The 12,079-nt window shown below is 38.4% G+C and overlaps 1 protein-coding gene across 3 annotated transcripts in view; it reads left to right on the top strand.

The window, feature by feature from the left end:
- Positions 1 to 7,592, top strand: part of vps41 (VPS41 subunit of HOPS complex) — an 83,993-nt gene extending 76,401 nt beyond the window's left edge. For all 3 annotated transcript variants that reach the window (XM_015354485.2, XM_015354484.2, XM_015354486.2), the window contains 4 exons: positions 2,806 to 2,905; positions 3,866 to 3,910; positions 6,345 to 6,424; positions 7,229 to 7,592. In XM_015354485.2, the coding sequence (XP_015209971.1) occupies positions 2,806 to 2,905; positions 3,866 to 3,910; positions 6,345 to 6,424; positions 7,229 to 7,309 (306 nt within the window). In that variant the 3' untranslated portion in view covers positions 7,310 to 7,592. The remainder of the gene's footprint in view (positions 1 to 2,805; positions 2,906 to 3,865; positions 3,911 to 6,344; positions 6,425 to 7,228) is intronic.
- Positions 7,593 to 12,079: the final 4,487 nt, after the last annotated feature.

The raw sequence follows: 12,079 nt of genomic DNA, 5'->3' as shown, positions 1-12,079 counted from the left end.
TTTTTTTTCTTAATGTATCGGTTAATGTTCTTCAAACATTGCTGCAGTCTCACAAATAGAAAGCATTGTGTAGTAATACTGAGTTTTGATATCAGCAGTCTTCCTAACAGTTCTGGTGTAATGTACAAAGCGAAAGGTTTGAGAAATCCTCAGGATTTTCACATATTTCACAATCTAACATCTAAAATGTTATTAGATCCCCATCTAAGTCCTAATAATAAAATTCACCAAATGAAACAAACTATGATACTGCTTTGACATTGATCTGTACAAAATTGATGTAACATTCTGTATCACTGTGTGACACAGTATGTGAACCTTTTGGTACACTAACTGGTACACTCCCTTGAGCAGCAATAACTACAACTAAATGTTTTTGTTACCATTGATCAATCTATTATTGATCAGGTTTTTGAGGGCTGCCTTGCATGGACAGTTTGCTTCAGGTCCTGCCACAACATTTTGATGGGATTTAGGTGCAGAGTTTGACTGGGCCATCGAAAATGTGGAATTTCTTCTGCAGCCATTGGTTGTTAGATCTGCTTTTCTGTTTTGGGTGATTGACCCACTTTCTGTTGAGTCCTGTGATACAATGCAGAATTCATGCTTGCGTTAATGATGGCAAGCCATCAGGGGTCAAAGTTATCACACTCCCACCCCACCGTGCTTGATGGTTGCGATTATGTTTTTCTGTTTGAAAACAGTGCTTGATTTCCACCAAACATACTGTAACATTTCTCATTGAGACTAAAGAGTTCTATCTTTGACTCATCTGTCCAGAGAGCAGGTGCTCTTTGGTGAACATCAGATGGGCAGCAGTGCTCTATTTGGAGTGCAGTGGTTTTCTCCTTGGCTATGATGCCATGAACACCATACTTGATCAGTCTTTTTTCTCATTGTTGAGTCATGAACAGTCACATTAGCAAAGGCTAGAGTGGCCTGCAGCTCCTTGGATGTTACTCTGATATTTTGTGTAACTTCCTTGCTTTCCGGTTTGTTCTTAGAGAGATTTTAGTAGGACAGCCACTCCTGGGTAGAGTGACTGGTCTTAAACTTTCTGTAGTCTGATAGTGGTCTGGTGGAACTTCTTAGAAAAGCTCTTAGATATAGTTTTATACCCTTTCCAGAATGGTGAGCATCAGTAACAGGTCTTCTGAGGAGCTCAGAGATTTCCTATGATCCTGACATGACTTGTTTCTAGTTTTAACCACACCTCTATGATGAGGATCAAAATCACAATGTTTCTGATCTGTTTATGTTCCAAATGCAGCATCCAGGATCTACCTAATTATTTAAACACCTGATTCTAATAAACTGTTCACTTACTTTTTCACATCCCCTTTACCTTAATTACTCATTGTTTAATTCATACATCATTTTGTTTCTAGAGACATGGAATTGGTTGCTGTAATCCCTAGAGGATATTGTGTAAACACACTGGTTTTGATTCATATCATCTTAAAACTAAAAAAAATTCCATACTTATCTTTGGGGTTAACAGACTTTTTCCCTGCGCTGTTTTAACCAATGGTGACCATACATCTGTATTGTGCCCCTCACAACTCCATATGATTTGGTCGGTTTATTTTTTTGTTACAGTTTCTTCATTGAATTAGCAACATTAATGTTGTTGTTGCTGTTGCTGTCCCTGCTCAACAGATTCATGGTTTATTCATGTGTTCTCTTGAACTGTGCAGTGCTATGATACGCAGTGGCAGTGCAGTGTCAGCAGCTGTCTGCAGCATACTAGGCAGTGAGGAGCCCAGGCACTTTGACAAAAATAGATAAGCTTGTATTTGCCTGACGTGATGAGACCCACCCAATTTATCAAGCAGCATCACTTACACTATTTACTGCATGGCAATTGTGAGGTTATAGTAGGTATTTTTCATTATATAAATATACAGTATATACTGTAGTCTCAAGTTACAGGTTTCCTAGAAGTACAATTTTATTACTCAGCTTTATAGGGAAAATTGCAGTAAAATTGCAGTATAATTTAACCAAGAGTCCTTCTTTACTGCACCTTGATGAAAAAATAAGTATTAAGCTACTCAGACGTAATGAAAGGCAGGAAACGCAGGAGAATAATTTCCACCTTTTCCATTAGAGTCCAAATGAAGCTGAGTCTGTGTGCTTTATCCAGGCATTTGTTTTCACTGCATGTTGACACCGCATGAACAGATACTTGAGCATCAGGGTTGATCATGCAGGGTGTGAGGTTGGAAAGGTACAGTATTACTGAAAGATCTCTTCTTTATACAATGGCTTTTATAAGGAAAAAACAGCTGTCTGCCTTCCTTAGTATAGGCAAAATTGTTGAAGTCAGCAGCAGAATTGGTTTAACACAGGGAGACTTGACACCAGTAAAAATATAAGCCTGAAGCCCAAAAAAGGCCATTTTAGTCTTAACGCTTAGATCATGGCTGTAGGCTATAAGAACAGGTTGCACCACGCGTCTGGTGTGCTGTGAACTATTTGTGTAAACTGATTAACGTTGATAGGCAGCACAAGTTTGACAAAAGAGATATTGGTTAAAGGCAACAGAAAATGTCTGAAGAAATTAATATTCTGTTATCTATTGGTAACAGCAATTTAATAAAGCAAAAATAGAACAATTTGGGTTGTTAAAGCCAACAAAACAGAGATTACATATTGTGAAGAAGAGTTAGAAAACTGAGCTCTGTGACCAATTTCAAAAACAAACCATGACTGTTCTTTAAATAAATGCAGTAGAATTCAGTAGTTTAACATTGCCAAAAGCAGGTGACATAATTCCCCATCAGCTGTTTCTCTTTTCCACAGATTTTACTTCGAGAAGGCTGTAAGAAGATATTGGTTGCAGACTCATTATCACTGCTAAAGAAAATGCAGAGAACTCAGATGAGAGGTGTCCGGGTGGACGGTATGTTTTAATAAGAACCTACACAATTTGGGATTGAGGTCCTGTCAATTTGTAATAAAAATGAACGGATTTACAGTGTGGAGTACGTCAGTCATAAAAGCAGCCCTGACCAGACATTTTCTTTCTTGTTTTATATTATGAGGTACAAATGAGAGGAGACCAGTTGGGCATTCTACTGTAGTTTGTTTGATCCTAGATAGCTTGTTTGTTTGTTTGGTTTGGTTGTTTGGTTTCAAATACAGTAGCTTTCTCCCCCTTACTTATGTGTATTCACCTTCTTATGCTTGTTATGTATGTATGTTATTCATTCCTCCTGGTCTTTTCTGAGCAAGGCAAGACAACAGATCTATGATCTCACAGTCACACCAGGTCACCACCCACCCAATTTAAATGAATCAGCTGCTGCTGTGTCTAAGCAGTAGGCAGCAGTAACATGGGGGCCAGCATAGAAGATGATTTCACTGGCTTTTTCTCACTACACCTGTCCTCGGTGCGGTAATGCTGATTGACCACTACCTGATTTTGTCCTCCTGCACGTTAAAGAAACGCCTGCCGTCTCATCCTTGCCTAAAACCAAGACACCAGAAACAGAAATTACCTTGGACAGCATGTGATCTCTTAGTATAGAAAAGGTACACTGCTGGAATTTGCTTTGGTAAACACTGTTAAGATTGAGTCATGAAGGACTTGAAATAAAAAAGTAAGAAATCTGCTGTTCAGCCCGTGGAGGTTTGTATTATTTCATAACACAGAATTGGATTTTGAGCTGTTCATGAAACCTGTGCGCTCTTCCCTGTGAAATCCTTTCTAAATGTTCCCTTACGTCTGTCTAAGAACTCTATTCCAGTTATTTTTTACTGATTCTTTAAGGGTGTGTTGTTGATATCAATGCTGCCAATTCTTTTTATCAAACCAAATTACTCCCACTATAATGCTCTGTTGTTTTTGGCTTTCCCACAGAAGAGAATATTTGTGAATCATGTCACGCTCCAATATTGCCATCAGGTAAGTTCACTGTTGACTGAGAGTAATTGGTTGCTTCCAGTAGCTGCTCTAAGATTAGCATAAAGCTAATAAGATAAACTATGAAAATGTACTTCACCTTTGCATATTGCAAAAATCTCTGTCATTTTCTAGACTTTTTTTTAGTTCAAAAAGGGTGTGTTTTTTCAAGTTAAAAACACAGGCTACTTTCCACAATATAAAAAATGTCAGCAAAAACCCAATTCAGTACTGTTATTCTCTTCTTACTATGTCACACCAGAAGAAGGTTATCCTAGGATTTGTAAAAAGACCAGATCTTAAATATTAAATGTTTTAGTAATGTGCACATCTGCGTAATGGAAGAAAATATGTGGTATGTACTATGTTTCTCACTAAGAAGTGAGAAATTACTTCACCAATTAAAAGAAGGGGGACCTTAAGGAAATAGCACTCATTTCTCAATTAGATTAATGGCACTTTTTAATTGGAAATAAATTAATAACAAAAAGAAAGTGGCACAGAGTGATTGCAGCTTTCATACCAGCTCTCCCACTGCTACTCTTAGTAAAGTGTGATGGAGCTGAGTCAGCCTCAGTTTGTTGCCACAGCCTGCAGAGCTGCGTGTTGGGAACTGATCCATACAATTAATTGGGTCAAGTTGACATATTAAAAATTGATTCAATGTATAATTAAGACATTAGCACACTACAGCAATTCTAAAACATTCCCTGCTGAATAGAAAACTGTGAAGTGAGTGTGCTTGAATTGGCATTTAGGCACAAAAACAAACAGACGTTAAGGATCGCAAGAGAGAATGAACATGTAACATAAACCGTAACCTACTTAGCCCTCCTCAAAAAAAAGAGAGGTAACCTAGGTATGTTTTCAACTACACAGATAATGTGCAACCCCATGCCACACAAAAATGCTATTAAAAATGTTTATTTTTTTGCTTAGCCAGATGGACTGTTAAAACATGTAGAAATACATTAAGTGTTTTATTTCTACTGCTGTATATGACTCACTATGAGCACCTAAAAATAATTATAATAGCATCCCTAATTAGCTCAAGACGTTTTCCTGAGTGCAGGTTTAGCTACTGTATGAGATTCTGGGTTTCATCCTGGGTGATGACCCTAGCCAGTTGTGAAATGGATTCCCCAAGTGGCCACACACAGTTTGGGTAAACTGCCAAGAGCAGGATGGGTTGAAACAGCTGAACTGGAACAGGAACTTCTACAGTCTCCTGGGTGCTTGCAGGCATGTGATGCTTGTGAAGTACGGACCTCTCCTCCACTGAGGCTCTGGTATGGGGTGGCGTTGCCTATGACAGGTTGAATAGCAAACAGTTCAGAGGTAGGCAAAATGGAGTATTGCAATGTACAGAGGAAATGGCAAAACTGAGCCACGAAAAACACAAACTGGCTATTCCTGATTGGGTCAGGATAACAAAAAGAAAGTGGCACAGCGGTCAGCATTGGTGCCTGACCATGCTTGGGCCCTGGGTTCAATTCTCCCCATATTCATGTAGATTTCCTCTTGGTGCTCCGGATTCTTCCCACAGTGCATAAACATACTGGTGGGTCAACTAGGTTCTGGAAAAATTGACCATGTTGTGTGTGTGTGTGTGCGCGCCCTGTGATGGACTAGTGTCCTTTCTTCGTTTCTGTTACTTATATTAAAAAAGGTATTAGTTGTCAGTGTCCTAATATACATTAGGGAACTTATAACTTAATTTAAACTATAAACTATAAGTGACCTAAAAGGATAAAAAAATATTAAACCATAAAGAACTTAATTACATTCTCATAACCCTGTTATAAAATTTATTACACTTTTGCTACTTAATTACATTTTCATAACCCTGTGATTTGGCCCACGGTGTGTCTGGAATTTGTCTTTACATTGTATAAAACCCAAAGTGATATTACAGATACATATTATTTGTCTGGTGGTTATTTTGCAAATGTCAGCTAATATTCTAATCATATTAATATTCACTGGAAGGTGCTTTCTGAAATGAATTGCATTTACTGGAGAAATGCCAAACAGACGAGCTTCCAACAACATCAAGGTTAAGAAAACTGTTTTCTAGCTGTTACCAGCAGTCAGACAGCAGTGTTCAGGACACACCCTGGCTGCATTAAGTAACCTTGAAAGTGACTACAGTCGACTTACACAATAGTGCATAAGATTTCTCAGGAAGTAAACAATGAGAAGAATAAAATGCAGGCACATTACTTAAACAATTAAAGTAAATTAAAGTGTAAGACAGTTATTTTTATAGAACTCCACTCTCTCTTTAAGGGTACAGTACATGTAATTCTTCTTATTGGGAGAAGAGCTAAACCACACATTTACAGCATTTTAGATTAGTTGATATACTAGTGTAGGGGACTCTTCTTACTTCTGTGTGTTGCTGCAGCAGGCGTGACTGGATTTGTGCTTGTTTCAGATACAGCCAAGACCTTCAACGTGGTGGTGTTTCACTGCAGACACATGTTTCACAAGGAGTGCTTACCCTCCCCGGGAACTGTAAGAACGTCTTCCTCTTCTTCCTCCCTTTCCCCTTTTCCCTCCCTCTATCCACCTCTCCCCCTCTTTCTAAATCTACAAGTATTGTAGACATTCTTGTCACATTCACCCTTGCTTTGTGGATATTTAAGCCTGGATGCCACCACCCAAGTCTTCACATACTGTACAAAGAAAGATCACAAAATAATCATTAAAGGCAACTCGATCTCCTTATTGTCTCAAGTCACTTTTTAAAAATATTGTTTTGAGGCAAATGTTTAAATTATTTGTGAAAATGCAGAAATATTCTGTCTGAAAAACTACTGTGCATAAGAAGGAGCAGCACTACTGAGACAGGGTCACTTCACAAGCGCTCACTAATAGGTTATATTGAGCAGTCAGACATACTGTATGTGTGTATCTCCACAATATGCAGAACAATGCTTTGGAGCACATTATTTTGCAAAAGCAAGAAGTCGAATGTAAAAACATGTGTAGATGATAATGATGAACACTGTGGAGTTAAACTGGTGTCTGAGTAACTTGCTGAAAAATCTAAAAATCCTATTGTTCTGCATTAAGATCTGTAATTAAGTACACAGTAATCAACAAACTGATCTCATTGTACTATACAAGTGTTGTTTTATGGAGTGTGATAATATGGGATATTTATAGATGGAAGGCTAAGTATTACCAGCAATGAAAGCATTTCTAGCATTCTAAATTTTATGGGTCAAAACAAAATAGTGTGACTGTTATAATTATGTTGATTTCTTAGAAGTGTTTACAAACTAAAATAAAAACATCTTTCTTTTATTATTCCAGATTCCCGCAGTTCAGTTTTGTAACATCTGCAGTGCAAAACGTAGAGGTCCTGGCAGTGGAATTATAGAGATGAAGAAATAGACTGTGTTCACGATGAAAAGAGACTTCACGTTGTGTCTTTTTTTCTTTCGTTAAAATGTGTTTGTGTCTTTCTGTCACTTAACTGTTTTCTTGGCATGTCCTCAGCTATGGCCCTCTCTGCTCACAATGGAAATAACGGCTTTGAAATAATAAATTGTATACTCATGCCCTTCCAACATTAAACTTAATTTATGTAACAGGTCTGCTATTCTGTGTACAGAAGTTCTGCAACACTGCTTTGAACTCCGTGTAAAGGTGTCTGAAATAAATCATGTAACAATAAGTTGAGCATATAATTCAACACATTTACCAACATATTTTTATTTACTAGAGAGTTAGGGAAATATTAGACAATTTTTAAATCTCTCTTTAAAGACAATGTAATTAGCTAACATGCTTATCAGTCACACAAAATGTGTGGTATTATTAATAATAAAAATAAATATACTGTATCTACATAAGAAAGGTGGCAAATAAGAGGAGGCCATCAAGACCTTTTGTTTAACTGCCAGTGACAAATTGATGTGAGAATCTCATCCAGGTCTTTTTTGAAAGATGCCAGGGAGTGCTTGGACAGCATGCCTGGGTATCTTGTTCCAGGCTACCACTGTAAAACTATCTTAAACTATCTTATATAGTCAAAATATAGTACTTCTGTAGTTCTAAAGAAAGTGCATCCACTGTTTCCACAGGAACAGTACAGTACTTTAAGGATATTTTAATATTTTGTCATATCTGAGATCACCTCCCTCCAGATGTTATCCTTTTGTAAATATTGTGTGAGCTTAACAATCAAATGATAACAATTTAAATCTTACAAGCAGAGAGTCCATATATAAAGTTGGATTTTAAGGTATCTAGGATCCCTCTTTTCCAGTCCCAGTTCTAATTTCAAAGAAAAACTAAAGGTTATTGTAATTGTTACTGGTTTTCTCTAAATGCAACACTTTTGATACATTCCTTGTTTGGTTGAAAATAAATTATGTGTTCGCACTAAGGATATGGTACAGTAAATGTCTTTGAAGGCTTTTAAAGGGGTATTGATTATTATACCCTGCATCCTAAAAACTGTGCAATTAATAAAATAACTATTGTATTTATGCAGCTTTTTGAAAGTGCTAATGAGTTTTGCTAGTCTGCTTTCAAAGCCTGTCTGAAATGTGAGATATTGTTACAGTGTGAGAGTTTTAACTGAAGATTAAGGTGAAGATTTTCATCACTCCATTCTAGATGAAAAATTAATCTGATTATAGCTCAGGCTCCTTAGTCATTATCACCTGCTTATGCATTTCCCATATGTCATTCTGCCTGTGCCAAAATAGTGTGCTGTCCCATTTTATAAAAATGGATGGCAAAGTTCTAGTATTTACTGTAGCTTTGGCTACATGAAAATGGACTTCTGTGCAATACCATTTATCAAAACTGTATGAGAAGGTTAAAGTTCTTACAATAAGGTTCTGCAGTGAGGCCTCAAGTAGAATATCGTGTGCAATTGTGGTCAGTATGTTACCACATGGAGACTGCATCTCTGGAAATAATTAAGATAGTTCTAAATCCACAAGGAATATCATACTCGGAAATCGAAAAGTTAGAGGAAAAGAATCACTTTAGTCCCTAGAAGGGAAGATTACAGAACTTGATACAAGTGCTGTAGTAAAAATCTGTCATACAAATCAAGAGATGTTCAATTGGAAAAGGGAATATGAGGCACTTTTTTACCCAGAACTGAAGATGAAGCTGATTCCCTAGAATTCCTTAGGGTAGGTCCTCATTACAATCATTAGGATGAATTATTAAGATAGAGCCACTGCTCTTTTACAGTATGTTGTTAAGCACAGTTAATGAAATCTTGGCTTTGAACACTGTGTAGTGATTCAAAAAATCCATCTATACATTTTCGAATCACTTCTTCTAATACAGAGTGGCAGGGGAAGCCTTTCTCAGCACGTAATGAGCACAAGGCACGGGTACCTTAAGATACACATCACAATGCACACAAAAACATAAGACACGCATGTACACACTACAGCGCCAGTTTACACAGAAGCCCATTAACCTACCAGTGTGTTTTTGGACTCTGGGCATAAGGTTCACAAAATCATTTCATTTATTATTGATTAATCACAATAAACTTGTCAATTGTAAACATTTTGAAGTGAAACACTAATTGCTTCTAGCAAATACTGTATCTTTAATGATTCTAAGTGAATAAAGTGAAGTCAGACAATGTCAGTGCAGTTGACATCTATACTTTCCAGCATCCCCTTCTTGGGACTGTTAACTCACTGATAGCAATACTTTCTGAGCTTTTTAGTTTTATGAGCTACAGCACAAAGGGCCTCAAAAATATGAGCTTCTACAAGTGAAATTACTAAAATTTGCCAGTTGAAAGATATCCTATTTGTCTTTTGTCAAGGAAAATTGTTTTATTGCTATGTATTGCACAGAGAGCGCCAGGCAACTGTGCATCCCAGCTTCTCTGAGTGGCAAGAGAATTAAACTGCGTGGACAGCATTGACAGGTAGTTATCCTGTCAGTGTTCCTGCATTCTGCTACTGTCTGTCTTCAGGAGGCAGATTAGAAAACAGTTGAGAAAAGAAAACTTGACCCCAGGTGTAGAGCAGCAGAAACAGCCTGACAAGAGCCACTGAATACAGAATGAAAGCAGACAGAAGGCTCAAAGTGAACACTGACATACAGGCCCTCCCTCTACCAAGTGAGCTCTTCTGGACCTGCTGCACACAATGTTTCCACAACTACAGTATAATTTTTATTTTATTTTTCTGGTTCACTGTTATCACACAAATGCCACTACTATCCACTAATTTCCTTTTCACTCTTGAACACGATTCCTTTCCTACAAACACGCAGTGAGCTACTACTCAACCCCTGCCAAGACCCTCCTCTGTCCCTGCAGTGGGAACACACCAGGCCTCCATAGTGCACCAGCAGAGTCAGGAGCTGGTAAGTCAGCCACTCCTGCTCTTCTTCTTTCACAGCAGGGAGGCCTCTCTGGTTTCACAACTACACTAATTCTCCCATAATACCCAATAAGACCAACACCCACAATAACATATATAAACACGAGTTACGATACGCTGCCATCTAAATGACCATTTGAGAATGCACTACTCATTTTTTGCTCTACTGTGCATCATACACCAGACCCACTAAATATCCCTTTACAGTGGTCTATCAATTGAAGTCCTTTTCTATTGAACCCCCCCCCCCCCTCCCAGGATTCTAGTTTGGCCCTCTCTGCTCACAGGTGCTCAATCCCACCATTCTCTCTTCACAAACACACATAGAATACCTATGGAGGCTGCAACCTACAGGGAGTCTGCTGCTCAGCCTCTGGATGCCCATACGTTTTCACCAAACCCTCTGTCCTTCCTTCCTGCACCTCCATGGGACTTCCAGCTGATCGCTCAGCCATGCCCCCTCCTGGGCAACCACAACATTCCCACTGCACAGTTACTAACCCCGTTAATAGGCCACTTCTCCGGCAGCCTCTGCTGCTCAATCAAGCTGTTTTCCAGAACCTCCACAGTGTCTGTGGCTGACAGCTCTTGTCTGCCTAGCCATGCCACCTCTCTGGTGATTGCAACCACACACTGCACGGGTTTAGGAGAGGTTTCTAACTATATGTTTTTGCTTCAAGAGTGGGATGTTAAAATAGGACAATTCACAGCTGTAGCCCATCAACACACCAACTCCCTGCCGCTGTAACCTTCCAGACAAACATCAGCTGATGACGTGTTACAGTTGTAAACATGGATTTTTACCCATTAATTTTCTATCAGTGTATAATGTTGCTGAAAAGTCAAGAGTTCATCATGAGAACAATAGTAAATGTTTGATTCACTACTGTCCAGTGAAAGACCTGTGCATTATGGTTTGGGATGAAAAAAATAAGCCTGGTCTGAAACATTCATGAAAAAGTTAATGGTATGAAATTTTATCTTAATTTACTGTTAGAAATATGTAAAAATATGTTCATAACTAAATATGCAGACAAACACGATGGACAAAAATAATTTTGTTCAGGATGTTTTGTACAAAAGTCTTTCTTTAACTGTAAAAAAAAGGCCGTAGGTACTGTAGATGTTTTCTAAGGAGTTTGAAGTGCTGTGGATAGCAATCAGTCACCTAGAAACTTACTGTAGTATAGCTTCTGAGTAGTCCCATGTATGGAAATCCATACTATTAATACTGTAATAATAATTCCTTACACTTACAGTATATAGCGCTTTTCTGGACACTCCACTCAAAGTGCTTCACAGGTAATGGGGGCTCCCCTCCACCACCACCAATGTGCAGCATCCACCTGGATGATGCAACAGCAGCCATAGTATGCCTGTACACTCACCACACATGAGCTATTGTATCAGTGGGGAGGGAACAGACTAATTAAGCCTATTGATAGTGGGAATTGTTAGCAGGCCAGGGGAAAAATGTGGTCAGGACACCTTTCGAGAAATACCCTGGGATTTTTAATGACCACAGAGAGTGATGAACTCAGATTTACATCTCATCTGAAGGATGGTGCCTTTTTTTGTAGTGTGGTGTCTCCATCACTATACTATGGCATTAGGACCCACACAGACTGCAGGTGAGTGCTACACGTTGTGAATTGCTGGGTGATGTACAGTACTGTAGCTTCTGGCTACTTTTTGTTTGGATCTTTGGCTGACCAATATTTATTGCCATGGATATTCAAAAGCTGGGAAACACATGGTGAAGAAACAGCATTTTCTTTATTTTTTTATT

The sequence above is a fragment of the Lepisosteus oculatus genome, chromosome 6 (assembly GCF_040954835.1).
Source record: "Lepisosteus oculatus isolate fLepOcu1 chromosome 6, fLepOcu1.hap2, whole genome shotgun sequence".
In the NCBI taxonomy this organism is placed as follows: Eukaryota; Metazoa; Chordata; class Actinopteri; order Semionotiformes; family Lepisosteidae; genus Lepisosteus; species Lepisosteus oculatus.
Note: the sequence above shows the minus strand (reverse complement) of the source record. Positions and strands in the feature narration are given on the sequence as shown.